This window comes from Vulpes lagopus, chromosome 5 (assembly GCF_018345385.1).
Source record: "Vulpes lagopus strain Blue_001 chromosome 5, ASM1834538v1, whole genome shotgun sequence".
Lineage (NCBI taxonomy): Eukaryota > Metazoa > Chordata > Mammalia > Carnivora > Canidae > Vulpes > Vulpes lagopus.
The window spans coordinates 3552571-3572801 of NC_054828.1; the positions used below are offsets into that span (position 1 = coordinate 3552571).

General features: G+C 55.6%; 1 protein-coding gene across 1 annotated transcript in view; it reads left to right on the top strand.

The window, feature by feature from the left end:
* The window catches only part of CELSR1 (cadherin EGF LAG seven-pass G-type receptor 1), a 134153-nt gene that overhangs the window by 73689 nt on the left and 40233 nt on the right, over positions 1-20231 (top strand). The window contains exons 4-6 of the mRNA XM_041754704.1: positions 2326-2441; positions 2817-2905; positions 19513-19670. Coding sequence (XP_041610638.1) covers positions 2326-2441; positions 2817-2905; positions 19513-19670 — 363 coding nt within the window. The remainder of the gene's footprint in view (positions 1-2325; positions 2442-2816; positions 2906-19512; positions 19671-20231) is intronic.

Consider the following 20231-nt stretch of genomic DNA (forward strand, 5'->3'; position numbering starts at 1 on the left):
GTGTAGCCGTGGCGACCCACCACCTGGGCGTGGCTGGCAGTCCTCACTCACATGCTGTGACCATTGGCAGCGAGTAAGCCGCGGGAGGGGGTCCCAGTGGGAGGCTGACCTACAGGTGACCAGAAGTCCTGGTGCCGGAGGTGGGCAGGCCCCGGGGCGCACCTGCCGGAAACCGACGGGAAGTCTGTTGGCTCCAGACTTAGAAACTAAAATATAAAGCATTTTTAAAATAGATTTTATTTATTCATGAGACACAGAGAGAAAAAGAAAGAGAAAGAGAGAGAGAGAGGCAGAGACATAGGCAGAGGGAGAAGCAGGCTCCATGCAGGGAGCCCAACGTGGGACTTGATCCCGGGACTCCAGGATCACGCCCTGGGCTGAAGGCGGCGCTAAACCACTGAGCCACTCAGGCTGCCCTAAAGCGTTTAATTAAACATCCAAGTGTCATAATGTGATGTCCACTTGCTTGCCCGATTTAGTATTTTTAGGTGATTTCATCTGACGGCAGGATACGGGGCAGTTTCCCGTGTGTGTGGCCGTGGCTGGGACATCAGGGCACAGTTAAATCAGTGAGCAGTGCTTTAGGAAGTGACTTCAAAGGCAAACATTGTGAAAAATCCTCCCCAAATCCTCCCAAAACGTGTGCAGAAGAGCAGCTCCTCTATGGGGGCTGTGGTTGCTTGGGGACGGGGCCCTGGGGGCCTCCTGCAGGTGCCTGGTGGGGAGAGCGGGGCTGGGCACCGGCAGGAAGCTTCTGTTTCAGGTGATTTCATTCACGGTGGACTCTCCTCACTCTGGTTCCTGTTTGCCCAGTGCCTGGGCTCCCTCGTGGCCCTGTGCACCCACAGCTGCCCCCATCCTGTGTTCTCTGCTTTCCTGGTCCCCTCGCCAAGTTTTGGTCTCTGTTTCTAGTCTTTCCTCTTCTTCTTGCCTGTCTGGACCCTCCCCTTGGCCCTGGGTCCCCTGTTAGGGCTCCGTGTCCAGCACGGACCTCTGGGTGCCTGCCCTAGGGCGGCAGGTGGGGGGTGGCCACGCAGGACCATTTGGCACCAACACGTGGTACCAGCTCCAACCGTGGTCCAAAGAGGAGGCCACAGCAGTGCAGCCTCCCAGCGAGCGGCCGTCTAAATCATAGAAATGTCCATTTTAAGGCCCTTGAAGGAAAGGCTGGGGTCACATCCTCTTGACAGTCTCTGGGTGCATGAAAACAAATGAACCAACCCCAAATCCAAAGGAATAATTTCCCCCATGTCCGGCCCCCTCGGGAAACAGTCCCTGTTCATAGAGGAGACTCTCCAGGTTCTATGTGACCAGGGTGTCTGGGGGTGTGGCTGTGACCCAGGGAGCCCCCGGGCCGGTGCAGCTGGCCTTCCTGGGACCATGGGGCTGGGCGGAGGATCTCTGAGAATAGGTATCTCTTGTTGAAATAAGTGGCTCTTCATGCGTCAGGTGCTTGAGGTCTGTCAGTTCTGCTCGTTTTCACGGATCTGCTCTTTCAATCGTGCGCTTCCATCTATCCGTTTATTCAGGACATCATCATTAAGCGCTTCTACGGGCCAGCCCCTGTTGTGGGCCCCAGGTTGTGGTGGCGAATGAGAGTCCCTCCCCTTAAGGACCACAGGTTCTTGTACACAAATGGATAAGCAGGAGAATTTCAGAAATAGACTTGAGTGATGTGATAGAGTCGATGGGGTGGGGGCATGACGTGGATCAAACGAGTTACAGAAAGTACAATTAGTATCTTCCTGAGAGATCTGCAGAGCCAGGGAGGATCGTTCCTGGCGGAGGGGGCAGCAAGTGCAAAGGCCCTGGGGTGGGTGGGGGGAGGCGTGTAGTATTTGGGAGCAGAGGGACCTCGTGTAAAGGCCCCGAGATAGTCATCAACACGGTCTCCCTGCATGGGGGGTACGGCATCCCCGAGCCCTGGTGAACGTGAGTGGGGACCTGTTTCCAGTTGCAGAAGATGCACCGCATGTGTTTCTGTCCAGACATCTCTGATGGGCTCAGTGGCTCATAGGACACCATTCAGATGTCATCTTTTCAGTTTCTACAGGGCCGTGGAAACCAGATTCCTCTGTGGAATCTGGTTTCCTATTTCCAGAAAAGAACATCGCTAAGCAGGTTTTATGGGCTGTCAACTCCTGATGAGAACAATGAATGCCCGGGGACGCTCATGAGAGTCCTCCCTGTGTTTGGCCCCACGTGCTCGGCCTCTGGTGGCTGGGCCTGTCGCGTCTGGGCAGCCCCCATTTCTGCTCTCGCCGTCTGCGGACCCTCTGGTCCGGTGTCACCCCTCCTGTGACGTGCTTCTGCTTGGCCCCGCAGGTTTGCCACCCAGGAGAGGAACGCCCTGCTGCTGTATAACGGCCGCTTCAACGAGAAGCATGACTTCATTGCCCTGGAGATTGTGAGGGAGCAGGTGCAGCTCACCTTCTCAGCAGGTGGGACCCCCCTCCCCAGGCAGGAGCAGCTCTCTGAGCCCTTCCCGGACACCTTGTTGGGAAACCCCCCCTCCAGTCCTATGGGTCCTCACCCACCAGTCCCCTAATTCCACTTGGAACCTGCCCCGGGGGGGGGGGCGAGTTGGGGGGGTGCAATCTGGAACGCACAGAGGTGTTCATGGCGGTGTCCTTTACAACACTGAAGATACCGAAGACACAGCTCAAATTTCCAAATGGGGAATCATTGTGACATCTGTAGACTAAAACTATTTTAAAAGCCATTAAACACATGATGCGCATTGTCAGAAGAGAGCGTTTATCCAGACTCCTTAGTGGCCCGCTGACGTGTTCTCTCTGGACCTCCCCCGCCTGCAGGTGAGACGACAACCACAGTGACACCACAGGTTCCCGGGGGCGTGAGCGACGGGCGCTGGCACTCGGTGCAGGTGCAGTACTACAACAAGGTAGGAGGGGCGCCCCCCACACCGCTTCTCACCAGCCTGCGTGGCCACTGGCAGGGCCCTGGCTGCTTTTCTGTCTTAAGCCGTCCATGCTCTGAAACATAAAAAGTACCCACGCTGGCTGGAAAAGTTAACGTAGGCAACGCGGGGTGGCTGAGGAGCTGCATAAATGTGTCCCCGACCCCTGTGTGGGGCTGGGGAGATTCAGGGACCCCGGGGAGTCACTCTGCGGCGGAGGAAGACATGGAAGGCGTTTATTCCTTGCGGCTGCCTTGGCTCCAGCCATCCCTGGTGGCTGTGCACTCAGCTCCAGAATTATCTGCTCAGACCTCGATGTGACCCGAGCGTCGGAGGAAATGGTGTGATGAAGGTGTGGGCACTTTTGGTTTCATCTTTTCTTGCTGTGTTCTGGCTCGTAAGGAAGCAAGTACTTTCATTAGAACGTCCCATTTTTCCTCACTGTGGTTTTTGCTCACAGCTCTTCTCTTCCCTGGGGTGCCTCCCGCCGGGGGTGTGGGGGGCAATAGCCTTCTCTGGGGCACAGGTAAGGAGATTGTGCTCCTGTGACCTGGAGGGTGAGGAGCACCCGAGGACAGGGTGATGCCGTGTGCCCTTGTGTCCCAGTGGCAGGGGGCACACCCCCTCAGAGCTCAGGGACTGTTCCATCTGCCTGAATCTGCTCTGGCCAGCAGGACCAATGCGTGGGTAGAGCCACGCTCCCAGGTGTCCCTGTTCATGAAGGCTGGGTAGCTTTCCTGCATCCAGTGGGAAGGATGAGGACGCAGAATGGAGGCAGAGCACCTGTGGGCTTGAGCCCCTCATGGCCCAAGGACGGGGACCTGGGGTCAGTGGTTTTCTGGCCCAGACACACCTGGGCACGTGCCCTTGAGTGAAGAGGGGGAGTAGTAAGAGCTACTGTAGCTCCTCTGGCCTCCCTGCTGTTCCAGGGCCAGGCGCTGCCACCTTGCAAGGACATCCCACTCCACGGTGTTGCCCCTGCACCCCTCTGAGCCAGCCCTGTGTGCCCCAGGCTCTTGCCACTGCGCTGTTCCCGGGGCTGGACACCAGCGGTCAGCACTCTCCAGTGGCTGAGCGCCAGGTAGGGTGCCAGCCTGTCGGCTGAAGCCGAGGGGACCCTCCGGAGGCCACGCTCTGCCAGGAAAGCAAAGAAAGCACATGCAGTGACTGTTCCTCCCTGCTTGTGTGGGAACCACTTCCCCGGGCCTGGCTGCAGGCTCTGGGCTGCAGGACCTGGGTCGGCCTCACCGTCCCCATCCAGGTGCCTGCACGGAGCAGGTTCCAGAATCATCCAATGGCCCAAGCAACAGTTGAGCAGGGTCGGGACCCCTGATTGGGCCACCCCTGCTCCTAGTACCTCGTCCTCAGCCACCGCCTGCCTGCTGGCCCTCCGCGTAGCACCCCAGGTCAGGTCCCTCTGCGGCGTCCCTGGACTGTCCCGGAGGAGGGAGCCCCCCTAGGGGCCACGCAGAGGTGCATCCCTGTGGTCGCTACTTCCGTGCCCAGGGCCAGCCTTTCGGCAGCTGTGCCAGGCCCTCGGGCAGGATTAGGCCCATCCTGCCCCGGGGTCAGCTCCTTCCTTTCTTGCCCGAGATCATTCGATGGAAAAAACTCGGCCGTGTTCGTGTGTCTTCAGGCCTCTGTTCCGGGGTTTGCGGGTCACGCAGACGGGCAGGGTCCTGCGGGGGCGGGAGGGGGTCCTGTTGTTTCCACGTGACTCTTCGTCTCCGCCCGAGGCCCTTCTTCCCCAGCGGCAGCGATGCTCCTGGGTGAGGCAGGCAGGTTGCAGGCCCGTTTGCAGGTGGCGTGGAGGGCTGCTGGCCCCAAGGCGGGAAGCCCCGGAATAAGGAGCAAAGGTGACTCGGGGAAAGGTCCCTGAGGGCCGCTGGCTGTGCCCTCGAACCTCGTCTGTGCCGACTGTGGGCCTAAGTGTGGACCCACCTGCCTGGGCTCCTGAGCACCTGGGCCCTGCGCCCTCACCTGCGCTCTGTGTGCCAGACGACATATCTGAAGAATTCAGGGCAGGGAGTGAGGGACGAATGGTGCAGTCAGAGGCCCCCTCCTGCGTCCCTCCCTGCGCTCACCTGGCTCTGCCTCCTGTGCCCTCCCTGACCCGTTTCTCCAAGGTGTGCCCTGCTCCGTGTTTCTTGCATCAGTGTGGGAACCCCTGGGGCCCATGACCCTCCCTAAGTGTGCGGGGGGCCTGGGGCTGCCTTATCAGGCAGGGTGCTCCCTGAAAACAGGGAGCCCTCCAACAGGGTGATCCCAGCAGGGCTTATTCCCAAAATAGGGGGCATCCACGGGGGCCCGTGTGTGATTCGGGTCTGGTGGCAGCAGCAGGGCCGTGACCGTCTGCAGGTCTGGAGAAACAAGGGTAGGGCTGAACCCACAAAGACCGAGTCGTGAAGAGAAGCTGCGGGTGTGGAGCAGTGACCTTCGGTGGAGGCCCCCCCCCGACGGCTCGCCCTGCCCTCCCTCCCGTCTTCTGTTGGGCTTCCATTGCCAGAGCCAGCCAGAAGACAGACACAGTGAGCCCTGGATACGTTCCACGTGGGTCAGCCTCCCGTGCAGGGCGCAGGGCAAAGTCCGATGACTTTTCTCTCCTTGATGACACCGGGGATGAGATCCATGTGATTTGCCTTCCATGAAGGCAAGACACACGAGAGCTGGGCTTTTTTCTGGGAAGGTGTTTTCAAAAGCACATGTGCATTTTTTCTGAGGCTGTTTTGCAGCATAAATATTCGCACCCCCAACGTGCAGAAGAGTGAGCGAGCCCAGTGGGGAAGGTTTGTCTTTCCCACTTGGAACTCAGGATTGGTTGTGGGGTGGCCGTGGGGCAGGGCGTGGGGCAGCGCTCCCTATGGAAACAGCTCTCATGTAGGCGGCTCGTCTTTTGTTCTTCCTGGAGAGGATTCCGTGAACGGGGGTTCCTCACTCCCTGAGCACCTGCTGTGTACCCGGTGCTGCTCTCATGCTGGGCATCTGCAGGGATCAGGCCCCTCGCCTTGTTCCAGAATCTCTCAGCCCGGGGCTGGGGGCAGAGTCACGTCATCGATGAGATGTTTAGTAAGATCCTGGGGAAACAAGGATCTTACTCATGACTACCGTGGCTGTGGCATCAGGGAGTGTCTGCCAAGCCAGCCGTGCCCGCTAGGAGTCTGCAGAGCGACCTCCCGACTGCTGGGCAGACGTGGACGTGCCAGGGAGGGGTGCTCCTGGGATGCATTGGGGCTCGGAGACGATGGGTGGTGAAGGTGGTGTGTGAGGCTGGGCCAGCTCGACTGGGATTTCGACGTTGGGTGAAGAAGGGATTTAGGAGGAAGTGAGGTACATTACGCAGGTGTGTCCACCTCAGCACTGTTGACACCCATCAGTGGTGGCTCATTCTTTGTTCCGGGGGCCTGTCCTGTGTGCTGTAGGATATTGAGCGGTGTCCCTGGCTTCTGGCTATTAGGTGCCAGCAGTAGCACCCCCAGTTATGACAACCAGAATTATCTCCAGTCATTGTCATGTGCCCCCAGAGGCACCTCAGTGGGGGACACACGTGGTAGTGGAGACGAGGTAGTGGAGACCCTCGTGATGGGCCTGGCTGCACAAGCCTCCATGGGCTTGACCTGTTCTGGCTTGGGGCGTTCTGAGATGATGTGGGCTGCCTTTGCCAAGCGCTGAAAGTATTTTCATAAGACAAGGGGAGCTCTAGCTGAACAGAAAGTCTCCCTCCAGCACCAGCATCCTCTGCTTCTAATTGGGCGGAGCAGCCAGGTGCTTGACATTTCCAGGACCTTGGGGCAAGGGGCTGCCCGGTGCAGGCCGTCCTTGGGAGCTACTCCACCCAGCCTGGGGCACTTCAGACCCTGGGTTTCTTCAAGTCCCTCCTAACCTCTTGGGTCTGAGCCACACATTAAACTCCAGGTGTCCCGAGGGAAGTGGGCAATGTGTAGGGCAGTGCAGAGGAATGACCCCATACACCACACTCTGGGGTTGGGGGAGGTCCCCCTCTGCTTCGCTGAGTATTCCAGAAAGCTCCAGGGCTTCTGCCCATAGTCTCATCTCAGGCTGGGTTTTCTGTTTTTGTTTTTGTCATTTTTTAGGATTTGTTTATTTCAGAGAGAGAGAGAGAGCATGCACACATGCGCGTGCACACAATCGGGGGCAGAGGCAGAGGGAGAGAGAGAAACTCTAGCAGACTGTGCTGAGCACAGAGGCTGACATGGGCTCGATCTCACGACCCTGAGATCACGACCTGAGCTGAAACCAAGAGTCGGATGCCTAACTGACTGAGCCATCTCTCTTCTTTCTATTTATTTATATTACTATGGTTTCACAAATTCCTCTTTTATTTGATGGAGCGTAACTTTTTGTTTTCATCAATTTGATGTTCAGATTGTTTCCTATTTGGCCCATGTCTCAGACTTGGCTAAAGGGATGCAGGTGTAAGTGCCAGCTGTATATAGCTCCAGCCTTTTGGCACCACCATTGTTTTTATTAGCACTCCTTTGCTTTTTTGGCAGAAAAAGACATTCCAGGCCTATTTTCTACTATTTCTGCCCCAGCCACGGAATTAGCCATTTACCCACAAAATTCTGGATTTTTTTTTTTCAATGAATGGCATTTAGAAACCAAGATCCAGGTGCCAGGTGTGCTTGTTGCTGCTGGGGCCTCTCACTCACCATCTCCCTCACTGGGCAGAGCTCGGACATGTATGCGTGTGTGAGTGTGTGTGTGCATAGACATGTACGCACATGACAAAGTTCATATTTCTTTCATCCCTACTTCTTGAAAACCTTGATTTCCATCCCAACATGACAGGGTCATTCTGGTTTTTCCTTTTTCATGTTTGTAACTCTTTTCTCTCAGTGAGAAACCTATTGCTGTTATTCTTAATATGGCTATTTATTTTTTCACCTTACTGTTATTTAAACAGTGTGCTGGCCCACTGAGGCCATTGACTTGCAAGCCATTCACTCTGTGGGCCTGACTCTACCAGTGACTCCCACAGGTGCTGGGAACAAGGGGCCTTAACAGAGATATGGCTGATGTATTAAATTATTCAGAAAATAGAGGAAGAAAAGAAGGAAGTTTGTCTAAAGTTTGTTATCAATTTAAGGGCAATGAAAATACAAAATACGTGGGATGCAGCTAAAGCTGTGCTGAGAGGAAAAGTCATAGCACTAAAAATACTCCGAGGAAGAAAAGGAAAGTCTCAAATCAGAAATCTTAAGCTTCCACCTTAAGAACCTCTAAAAATAAGAGTAAAATGAAGTCAAAGCAGGCAAGCAGAAGGAAGGAAATAATAAAGATAAGAATAGAAACCAGAGGAGTTGAAAAAAAATACAGAAAATCAATGAAACAGCTTTGGAACGATCAGTAAAACTGGTAAACTTCTAGGAAGACTGACGAGGAAAGAAAGACAACGCAGTTCCCAATGTCAGGGAGAAAATGGGATTTCCCTATAGACCCTGCGGGCAGTGGCGGTAGCAGAGGAATTTCACACACAACCCTACATATGTGCATTTAAGGCCCAGATGAAATGGTCCAATTTCTCAAAAACACAAGCTGCCACAATCCACCCAATAAGTAAATAATCGAATGATCACTTTGGTGTTAAGGAAATGGAATTTGTAATTTATTTATTTATTTATTTATTTATTTATTTATTTAATATTTTATTTATTCATGAGACACACACAGAGAGAGGCAGAGGGAGAAGCAGGCTCCTCGAGGGGAGCCCAATGGCGGGACTCGATCCTGGGACTCTGGGACCATGCCCTGAGTTGAAGGCACACCCTCAACCACTGAGCCACCTTGGTGCCCTGGAATTTGTCATTTAAAAACTCCCCAAAATCAATTCTCGAGGCCCAGATGGTTTCACTGGAGAATTCAACCAAATGTTTAAAGAATGACACCAATTTTATACAGTCCCTTCCAGAAAAATAGAAGAAGAAGGGATGCTTCCCAGGTCCCTGGGCCGTTAGTGGTGCCCTGGTATAAAAACCAGATGACGACCGCACAGAGAGGTGCCTGGGTGGCTCAGTTCCCCCACTTGTGGTCTTTCTCTCTCTGTCAAATAAATAAATAAAATCTTAAAAATAAAAGCACAGAAGAAGAAAAACCAGGGGCTGGGTCCCTCGGGACTCTGTGCAACTCATGTCCCCCGCGGAAGCCTGTACACGCGTGTTCACGACAGCCCCCGCCTGGAAGCAGCCCAGCGGCCCCCGTGGGCGAATGGTGAGACGGGCCGTGGCGCGTCCATCTCCAGGAGCAGGGGCTGAGACTCGGGTGCTCGCAGCAGAGACACATGCTGAGTGATAAAAGCCAGCCTCCCGAGCTTACGTGCTGCGTGATTCCATTTATAAAACATCCTTGAGGTGAAGAGATGACAGACTTGGAGAAGAACGAGTTAGTGGTTTTCTGGGGTCGAGGGGAGGGCAGGAGGGACGTAGGAGTGACTGCGGAAGGACAACAGGTGGGGTCCCAGTGGGAATGGAATGTTCTCCGTCCTGCCGTGTCAGTGTCCCCACCAGGTTGTCACACCTGTGACACTCCCACCGTTTTGCAGGACGTTTCCCGTTGGTGGAAACGGGGTAAAGACACCTGGGATCTCTGTTATTTTTTATTTTGCAATAGCAGGCACATCTAAAATTATTTCAAAATAAAAGGCTTAATTAGAGGAACTTTGAAAGATTTATAAATATGTGCTGGGGTCACTTCAGTGGCTCAGTTGGTGAAGCGTCTGCCTTCGGCTCAGGTCATTATCTCGGGGTCCTGGGATCAAGTCCCACGTTGGGCTCCCTGCTCATCGGGGAGTCTGCTTCCCCCTCTCCCTCTGACCCTCCTCTCCCCCATGCTTTCTTTGTCTTTCAATTAAATAAAATCTTAAAAAAAAAAGAAAAGAGAAAAAAAAAACGTGCTGACATATGCATATTTTTTATGAAGGGTACCCCCCAAAAAAAACCCCAAATCCATCAACAGCATGTATCAGAAACCTTCTGCGAGGTCAGAAACCACCCCAAAGTGTAATGTCTTAAAACGTCAGATATTTATCATTCCTTATGATTCTGGGACAGGAGCGTCGTCGTGGCTCTTTTGTGAACAGTCTGCCGCGTGGTGGACAACTGCGGGCAGGAAGAGGATGCAAAAGACGTCCCTCGTGTTCACTTTGTAGCTTTCTGTGATCTTTCTGTGTTTTATATTTTTTTTCTTTTTTTTTTTTTAAAGATTTTATTTATTTATTCTTGAGAGATAGAAGGAGAGACAGAGCCAGAGACACAGGCAGAGGGAGGAGCAGGCTCCATGCACCGGGAGCCCGACGTGGGATTCGATCCCGGGTCTCCAGGATCGCGCCCTGGGCCAAAGGCAGGCGCCAAACCGCTGCGCCACCCAGGGATCCCCAGTGTTTTATATTTTCTCACCAGTTCAGCAGGAGTCACCTGGGGGACAGGACCGTGAACCAATTTTGTTTTCTTCCTTTCAAATTTCTGCTAAAGAGCCCATTCGATCTACAGAATGTTCGAGACAAAGAAGCTATACTTTTTAACGTTTAGGGAAACTTTTGCCGCGTCCACCAAGCCTTTCTGGGACGGGAGGGGTCCCGCGGGCATCGCCTCTGCCCCGACGCAGAGCTGCAGGCACAGGGGTTTGAGATTTACTGCCCGAGCCTTCGGGGCTCCCCGGCGGCATTTCCCCCGGATGCAGCCAGTTTCTCCAGGATGGGAATGACCTCTGTTGTGTCTGGGCCAGTGGGTAGGGGACAAACACCGAATATCCACGCTCTCGTGACCCGCGGCGTAGCATTCACCCGCCGCATCTGAGGGCAGTGTCTGCAACCGCGTTAGCTTTCATCTGGGCCTGGAAGGTTTGGTGCCTCCCTGGGAGCCCAGCAGGCAGAGAGGAAAGCCCGTGAGCGGCCTCTACGGGGATGCGGGCTGGCGGTCCCCAAGGGAGGCAGGGGCCCTGGCCCGTGGGCGGCCCGGGGGCTGGAGCTCACATGCTTCCTGTCCAAACCTCATCAGATGCTAGATGGCCATCTGCTGTGGAAACCTAATTATTGGCAGGGACTCATGCAGCCACGCCCTGGGGCCTTGGTGTTCCAGGGCCTGGTTGTGGAAAGTCAGCCTCGGGCCTGGGCTCCGGTCTGGACGCTGTCACTATCCTGCACCTGCCGCCTGCCTCACGCCCCCCATCCTTTCCAGCTTTCTGGGGGACCCCACCCTGGGGACAAGGACATTTACTGACCACGGTCCTCACGTCCACCCCTAGTGGAGGAGGAAACTGAGTCTCAGAGCAAGGCCATGAGGGCCAGGGCTGGGCCAAGCTGGGGCCAGTGGGTCTCACCCACTCGTGGGCTCCGCGGATCCAAGGGCTAGCCCGGATTCCCAGACGCTGTGGGGAGCCCAGGGCCTGTGAGGCTTTGTGCTGCTGTCCAGTCTCTGGGGACGGGGTAGGGTCTGTTAGGGTCCCGGCTGGCGTAGGCAGGGCCTCGCAGGAGTGTGCACGCACGTGTGTGCGCACAGGCACACTGGGGAATGTGTGTAGTCACACGTGTGAGTGTGTAAGCCTGCACGTCTCCTATAAGCCTTTCTGCCTTTATCTGAAGAGGCTTTTTGCAAGGGTGACCCCGTGGTCCGTACATCGTTGCAGCCTGGGGTGACTGGCCCTCCAGGAGCCGTGCGTCCTGGGAGGGGGGCTGTTGAGCGCAGGGGCGGCCTCTGGGAACCCAGGGGCCCCTCCCTCCCAGGCTCTGGGTGCCTCTGCCAGTGTGCGGGATGCTGCTGCCCCACCTCTGGTGCAGCGGAGGTAGCCAACCGTCAGATCTGGGGACCCCACGTGTAGAGGGATTGAGCTTCTCATTGGTGCCTGGATGTCCCCCCAGTTTGCCTTGAGCAGAGCATCCAAGAGAAGGAACGTCACCCCAAGTTTCTGCATGAACTTCAGGAACCCCTATTTTGAGCTCTTCATTTGTCATTGGAGAAAAGACCCCCCTCTGAGCATATCTGCATAAATCCCTGGTTCCCAGAAAAACTGGGGAGCCTGCTGGCCAAGCCGTGGAGGGGGAACCCGACCCCCGCCAGCAGCGACAGCCGCCAAGGCTCCCGGCCCCTCACAGACCCCAGGAGCTTTTGTCTGCTGGAGGGCCAGGCCAGTGAGGGGCTGGCGCCGTGCCCCGTGGACCTCTTCCAGAATGAAAGTCATCCCCACGGAGATGACTGGGGCCTGCGGAGACACTCTTTGTATCCAGGGCCAGCCCTTGGCCCCGACGGTCCTCCGTGTGTTCCGCATCCACCAGAAGAGCACAGGGCCCCTCTTCTACCCGTGGCCAGAATTGCTGTCAGCCACCTTGCCGGAGAAACAGAAAATGCTGGTGGTGTAAATTTTTTTTTTTTAAACTCTATAAAGTGAGCAGTTGGTTCTGACTCTTGTTGAAAATCTTTTCTTTTTAATGCCCCCAAATAACAAGAGTCTGCTGGCGCTGTCCAGTATATTCTGGGGCTGCTCTCTGTTCAGCCGTGGAGAAGAACCAGTCGCTTCCCCAAAGACACGGTGACCTGCAAGCTGCAAATTGCTCATTTTTTTTTTCTCTAAAGACATAGAACTTTTTTTTAAAAACTACGGGAAAATATTAAGACAACAGAAATACAGGGAGGACGGCCATTTGCACTTTTTTTTGTGTTTTCCTTACCATCTTTATAGCAGCCGACTTTTGTGCAATGTTCCGCTTGTGCCCAATGCGGTGCCGAGCCCTTCATGCACCTTATGTGTTTATTTGATCCTACAAGGGAGGTGCTATTTTTATCCATTTTACAGATGAGTCTGGCAGGCAAGGAAGTCAGGTGACTTTCCTAAGTGGGGTCAGGATGTGACTTCTTGGCCTCCAGGAGGCGACACTCGACAGGCTGTGGACCCTGCTGTCCTGTGTCGCCCGTTGGCCTCAGGCTTTCACCGCTGGGCCTCACATTGGCGTGGCAGCCAGACTGGCCGCACCAGCTTCAGGCTCCCTGCAAAGAGGTTCAGAACCACTTTTCTGTTTTGCTCCCAAATGCCTCCACCATGGTTGCTGTGAGCTTCCCCACTCTGGAAGAGGCTGCCCTGGCTCCGAGCACTAAGGATCCTGCACCAGCAGTGAGGACTAGGGAGCTCCTGCCCACTCCGCCGCAGCTGTGTGCAGGAACTTGGCCTAGTCTTATGCATCCGAGTTCAGAACTGTCTGCCCCACCTGGTGGCCAGTAAGGGGCCTGGCCTGAGGGCCCAGGCTGGTGTGCTTGCAGCCCAGCCTGTTGCTGCCTTACGCTAAGGCGGATGCTGCGTCCTCAGGATATAGGTTTCTAACGTCTTTATGGGGAAAAAAAAAAAATCAAGAAAAAAAATTTTTCAAATCCTGCCTGTTAAGCTTGAGAAGTAAATACTTTTGCAGTTAATTTTGGGGAACTCGCAATCCAGTTGACTTTTTACCCCAGCCCCCTGATGGTCAGTGCAGGTGACATGGAACAGGGTAACGAGCTGTTGGTCTAGAACCGTCTGCAGGCGCTGGCCGTACACGCCAGCTCCCCAGGGAGGGGCAGCCCGGTTCTTGGTGAGCGAGCCATTTTATCCTCCTGGAGATGCGGACTCGTGGGCTGAGTTCCCAAGACGCGTGGCCAGTTTCACCATTTGAGGAAGCCTGTCAAGTCAGTGTAACGCTTGGGGTTCCTCTGGCATTTACCGTGTGGCAGATACGGGGTGCAGGTGAGCCTGCCATGCGTGGCGTCCGTTTGTTGTGCCCGACGGGAGCCAAGCCTTGTCCCGGGATCTGGTAGGAGCGGGCAGGTGGGGGTCCTGCAGCAGGGACTTGGTTTGCAGGGTGGGAAAAGCAAGGCAAATCCGGATGAGAAAAATCAAGTAGCCTAAGTGCCTTGAGACAGACCAGAGGGGTGAGGCAACGGCAAGCAGTTAGACACCCAGGTTCCGCAACCCGCCTTTCCCTTGTTCCTCCTCTTCCCCTTCCTTGTGTGGCGTTGGTGGGGAGTCCCTGCAAATAAGGAGGCTCCTTACGAATCTGCCGTGGATCCTGGGAGCCTGGTCTGGATGTTATCCTCTTGACTGCGTCCGCCAACATGCTTCGAAGAAAGGCTGTGCCTGCTTCCAAGGGAGGGCTGGTCACCTGTGTGCGGGGCTCTGCGGGGTCTGGGCCACGTTTCCTGGGGCGGTGGTCATCGCCTGGCAGGCTGTGCCCCCCAGACCCTCACGTCCAGTCTGAACCTCACCGTGTTTGAGAAGTGACAGCGTGGTACATGTTCAAGGCTGCATGTTGATTCTTGAAGACATTCCAAAAGTCCAGCCGTGTGTGAATTCTTTGATACGAATTCTAATTGAGCCTTTCTGACACGGAGCACGAATCCGTTTATTTCCCAAGACTTGCGGCTCCCGGTGTCTGGTTTCCAGGAGCCCCCCACATCAGCACTTGAAACCGAACCCCATCGGCTTCCTCGATGAGGAATTGTTTGCAGCGGGGTAAAAGGCCATAGAAATGTGAGTACTTCGTGAGGACCAAACGCTTTTGTGCACACGAGAAAATCTCCACCCGCTATTTTAGAGCTCCTGAACTGGAGATCATGGGGGGCGGGGGGGTCTGCAAGTAGAGAAGAAAATTGAAGGAAGGTAAAGAGGGACAGGCCCTAAGCAATGACTGCTGATTGACTTACTGAGAATCAGGAATCTGGATCGGTTCAGAGTTGCAAAGCTTTTTTGCTTTTGGTTCCCTCCCCAAAGCACATGGCATCTTCTCGGTGTTTCTCAGTGGGCGGCAGGGGTGCTCATGCTAGTGTGTGTCCTCACTGGCCCCCATCCACCTGCCCTGTGGTGGGGTCTGCTCAGGGCCTGTGCGCTCGATGGGTGCAGGTGTCACCATGTGCAGGTCCTGCCAGCTGGCTCTGGCCTTCTGTGTGCCTGCTTTGCTCGGACCTGGGGCGTCCAGGCCTGGCGGCTACAGGTGCAGGATCCCCCGGGCCCCGGGCGGCTGCCTCACTGGGCCAGCAGAGCCCGAGGAGGAGAGATGTGGCAATGCCAGCCTTCGCCCTGCCCGTGTCCAGCCCCCTTCCAACGTGAGAACTGTTGCCATGTGACCCCTTTAGTTCCCATACCTTTTTTCTTTTGTGCCAATGCATGGCAAGCCTTCACAATTCTTAAGAATATTAGAGACCGTTGGTTTTGTCTTGTTCTTCATCTCGTTCCTCTGTACCCATGCCAGCAGAGCCCCAGCGAGCTCTCTCTCATTCGCCTGTGCCAAATCCCCGCGTCCGTGCTCTGAATGAGTAGCTTAAGCTGCTCTCTCCTCTTCAAACACGAGAGGTGGGGCGCACGGAAGCAAGCCTGGTGCTGCCACGGTCCTCCGGTTTCTGCCCCGCCGGGGCTCCTTTTCCATGCTGGCCGAGCGGGCTAAGATGCCCTTTGTCTTCGCTCGGCAAGAACAGATGACCTGACCCCAAGTCCGGCACACCTGCTGGTGTCTTCGTCTTCTCGTTTCTGCCTCCTGATGGGGCTGCCTGCGCAGTGACGTGCACGCCTCCCACCCTGGCCAAGGGCTCCCTGTCTCCTCTGGTGTTTCGTTGCTGGTGATGATCTTGGCAGGAAGGCCACATGGTGTATTTTATCCCTGTTTTCCAGATCACCACGGGAGGGGGCTTCCCGATGGTTACCAGGTAGACAGGGCCACGGGGCCCGAGGATGGCGGGTGCCCCCCAGACAACTGAAATTCACATAACGTAGAACGAACCGTTCGTTGTCAACTGAACAACTCAGGGCCATTTAGTGGGTTCCAACATGGAGCCACCGCCACCTCCATCCAGATCGGAGGTCTGTCTGGCACCCTCAGAGGAGACTGCAGCCACTGGCAGTGCCTCCTGATTTCCCCCCGGGGAGGCCCCCGAAACCACCATCTATGAATCTGCCCGTTGTGGACACTTCACATAAAAAATCTGCAACATGGGACCTTTTGCGTCGGGGCTGCTTTCGCTCAGCATCACATTCTGGAGGTTCATTAAGCTGTAACCAGTTGTCGGTGCTTCATACTTTGTAAAGGCCGGATCGGAATGCTCTGGAATGGACGGGCCACATTTTGTTCACCCAGCCTCTGCAGACACACGTTGGGGTGGTTTCCACCTTCTCGTTATTGTCGACAGCGCTGTTGTGAACATCCGGGAGCAGGTAAGGTATTAGTGGGGGTCTCTGTCCTCAGCTTCTGGGGTCTGCCCAGCAGGGGCGCTGCCAGGTCCTGCTGTAACTCTGACCCCTCCCTGTGTCTCTGGCCCCTGCCCGTGGATGTCCTGCGGAGCCTGAGAAGGGACGGGACGGTGGGGACCTCTGAGGAACAGGGCTTCCCCGGGTACTCCACTGTGGCTCTGCTATTGGTCGGTCCCCTTAGTTTCTGATCTGAGGATGCTTGGCTTCGTGGCCAGAAGGGCCCTTGGGCCGGGGAGAAGCTGGTGTTGGACGATGTTTATCAGACTCTTGTCTGTTTTCCTAAAAGGTGCTCTTGCCACTTTGATGCCAGGCTCCACAGTGGGCCTGAGCTCAGCTGGTGCTACTCTATGTTTTTTTTGTAAAGATTTTATTTATTTATTCATGAGAGACACACACACACACACAGAGAGGCAGAGAGACAGGCAGAGGAAGAAGCAGGCTCCATGCAAGGAGCCTGATGCGGGACTCATCCCGGGAGCTGGTGCTACTCTAAATGCACATGTTGATTTATTCCAGGGGCTTTTGCCTCCAGTTGTTCCTCGCTGTTTTTTTTTTTTTTTTTTTTTTTTTTTTGCTTGGATCCCAGAACCCTGGCCCGCAGATGATGAGCAACGCAGTTTTGCAAACAGCAGCTCTGCTTCATTAGAGTGTAAATGGCGTTTATGCCCTCGGAAAAGTCTCCCACCCATCTCCAAAAATGCAAATTATAAGTTGTAAAGATAATGCAGGACTCACACAGCCTGGGGAGCTCTTCCCCCAGGATGGCACCTAGCACTTAAGCAGCCCGTAATAGGCACTTGCGCATGTTTTTCCAAAGCAGGCTGCTGCAACAGAGCGAGAAGCAGATTATTTTTTCTACTCCTCTAACTGTTGCTTAACCGAAGGTGAAATCATTAAGGATATTGCTTATCAGATCTCGTGATCCCATCAGAGGATGTAAAAGGACATCAAGAAGATTAGAGGGAGGGATCCCTGGGTGGCGCAGCGGTTTGGCGCCTGCCTTTGGCCCAGGGCGCGATCCTGGAGACCCGGGATCGAGTCCCACATCGGGCTCCCGGTGCATGGAGCCCGCTTCTCCCTCCGCCTGTGTCTCTGCTTCTCTCTCTGTGCCTCTTATGAATAAATAAATAACATCTTTAAAAATAAAATAAGATTATGCAGGAGCTAGGAGGGTACTGGGTGACATGGTAAAAGCCCCTCTTGGATTTATCAAAGAAGGGTTCCCAGGAGAACCATGTGTCATATTGATGTCACTCTCGAGGTCCCTGGAACAGAGAGAGGACAGGTATTCTGAGAGCCTTCTCTTGTGGGCAGAGAAGCTGAGGTTCAGCGATGGGCATTGTCCAGTCAGATGGTTGGCCAGGAGGGAGTGGAAGGCTCAGCAGGGGGGTCATTATGTACGGTGGTGCAGGCAGTGCACCGCACAACTTGGGGGGAGGGCAGACATTGCCAGGGTTGATGGGGCAGTCGCTGGTGTCACACAGTTTGGCCACCCGGCTGAGCTCCTGTTACCAGCAGCTCCTTGTCCTGCCTCTCAGCCCAGTGTCCTCCATCGAATGGGTACTTCTTTACTTCTCTGAAGACCTAAAGATTTCTTTTTAAAGGAACTGCGGTGGTTATTTCCCTATTAAAAGGTGTGGAGATGATGTAATTAAATTCTGTGTTTTTACAACTCCCTGTTGCCAGTACTATCAGAAAGAAGGGTAAAATCTCACCGTGTTATACACTCGAGTAGACCCCAGAGCCCTCAAGTGGGGGGACTGAGGCTGTTGTTTTTAGAGGCGATGAGAAGGGCTGCTGGGGCTGGGAGAGCACATCCTCTCTAGGGAGGAAGGAGCCCTGTGCGCTGTGTGCTGACTGTGAGGCCCGGTGGCCGTTTGCACGCGCCACCCAGGTGAATCCAAGCCACCCCATGGAGGGCGGGTCTTGTGATCGGGTTGGACAAATGGGGCAGGGAGTCCAGCCGCCTGGCCCAGCCCGAGCCAGCTCTCGGCTGCCTGCTACATTTCTGGAACTTTGAGACCTGCGTGTTCCTGTTGTGTGGTGGCACGCACAGACTCCCAGGCTTGTGCTGGGGGGATGCCTGTGTGCCTGTGGCCTGTCTGGGTGGGTGTGCTCTGTGTCCTCAAGGGTCAGGAGACATGGGGGGTACCGGGGACGGGGTGCGGCTGTCTGGGAGTTACTGTCGTTGGTCACTAACCTCAGCCCCCTTGGGGAAGGAACCTGCTTCTTCTAGAAGTGAGCCGGCTATACCCCAAGTCACCAATTCCAGAAGAATTCTTTATATATATATATATATAGTTTTATTTATTTGAGAGAGAGAGAGAGCATGAGCAGTGGGGAGAGGCAGAGGGAGAAGCAGACTCCCCACCAAGCAGAGAGCCCGATGTGGGGCTCAATCCCAGGACCTTGAGGCCATGACCTGAGCTGAAGGCAGATGCTTCACCGACAGAGCCCCCCAGGCACCCCGTCCAAAGGAATTCTTATGACCCGGCCCCGGGCGGGGAGGCTGTGCCGGTGAGGCCCTCAGGGACGGCCGAGGGGGCAAACTTAGGGGGCGAGTGGGGGCTTGATCCTGGGGGCACCAAGGGTGGTTGACTTCAGGCCAGTAAAGGGCACAGGAGGGTCATGCCAGGAGGACAGGCCTCGGCCCAGGAGTGACTAGGAGCCCCCGGGGGCCCACACTCTAGGAGCACCGGGGGGTGCGCAGGACCTGGTCAGGAGGTGTGTGGCCCGCGGTCCAGCCAGCGCTTGGCTCACAGGCAGAAGCGCATGTTCGGAAGGAGGCGTCTCAGGAGGCATCTCAGCGCCTTGGCGTTGGCTGCTGTAACAGATTAGCTACACACCTGGGGGGCTTGGGATGCAGAACTTTGTTCCATCACGGTCATGGGGGCCAGAAGTCTGAGATGCAGGTGGCAGTGGGGCTGAGCTGCCCCCAGGGGGCTCCAAGGAGGGGGGCCTTCCTTGTGTCTCCAGATGCTAGTGGCGCGGGCCGTCCCTGGGGCCCCTTGGCCTGGCACGTGTCACTCTGCCTGCCTCTGAGGCCGTGTGGCCCTCTCCCCGCGGGTCTGTGTCGGGCCTGCCTTGTGAGGTCACCAGGGTCCAGCCAGCTGCCGTGGGCTCCCGTCCTAGCTGATTACATTTGCAGACCGTTTATTTCCAAGTAAGATCACATTTTGAGGTTCTGGGAGGAACATAAATTGTAGGGGTACCCAGGGCAGCTGGTTTGGGGAATCGATTTAAAACACAGCTGTCCGCCTGCGGCTTTCCCACGTCCTCAGCGCCCGTGGGTGGGAGGCACGTGTTGGCACCAGCAGGTCTGCCTTGGGCGCTTGTAGCCAACACGCTGACGCCTTCTGTGTTTTCTCTTCCCACAGCCCAACATTGGCCGCCTGGGCCTGCCCCACGGGCCGTCTGGAGAGAAGGTGGCCGTGGTGACCGTGGACGACTGTGACACGGCCGTGGCTGTGCGCTTTGGCAGCCTCGTCGGGAACTACAGCTGCGCTGCCCAGGGCACGCAGAGCGGCTCCAAGAAGTGAGCATTGAGGGAGGGGAGGCCCCAGCAGCCACCCCCGGTGACTGCTGCTCCCAGCGGAGTCGTCCGGAGCAGGACCCGGATGCAGGGCGCCTTGGGCACAGCACTCTGGCAGCCCCAATCCAGGCTGGAATCAGAGTCCCTCCTCTTGCTCGGGGTACCTCCCGTCTGACACGTTAGAACCTTCTAGAATAAGACCTCTTTTCACTTCTGTCAAAGTAATGGCCAGGCCAACCCCACAGTTGTGACAGCTAGCTTGCTGACCCTAGACACCGTGGGGTCGCTGACCTCCATCCATCAGGCACGGGTCCCTGCGGCCCAGTGTTGGGGTCAGTAAACCTCCCCCCGTTAGATCTAACTCAGAAATAAGACCACCGCCACCAACAGCTGTCACGCCAGCCTCAACGGCCAGAGCAGAGGCTCCGTTCCTACTCAGTAAGCTTTTGAAGTGGTGGTTAGTCCGATCCAGGCCGAGCATCTGGAGCAGCCGTGGTGCCCATTTTACTGGCAAGGAGGCTGTGTGTGGCCTGGAGGGATTGGCACCCTTGCCCAAGGCCATGC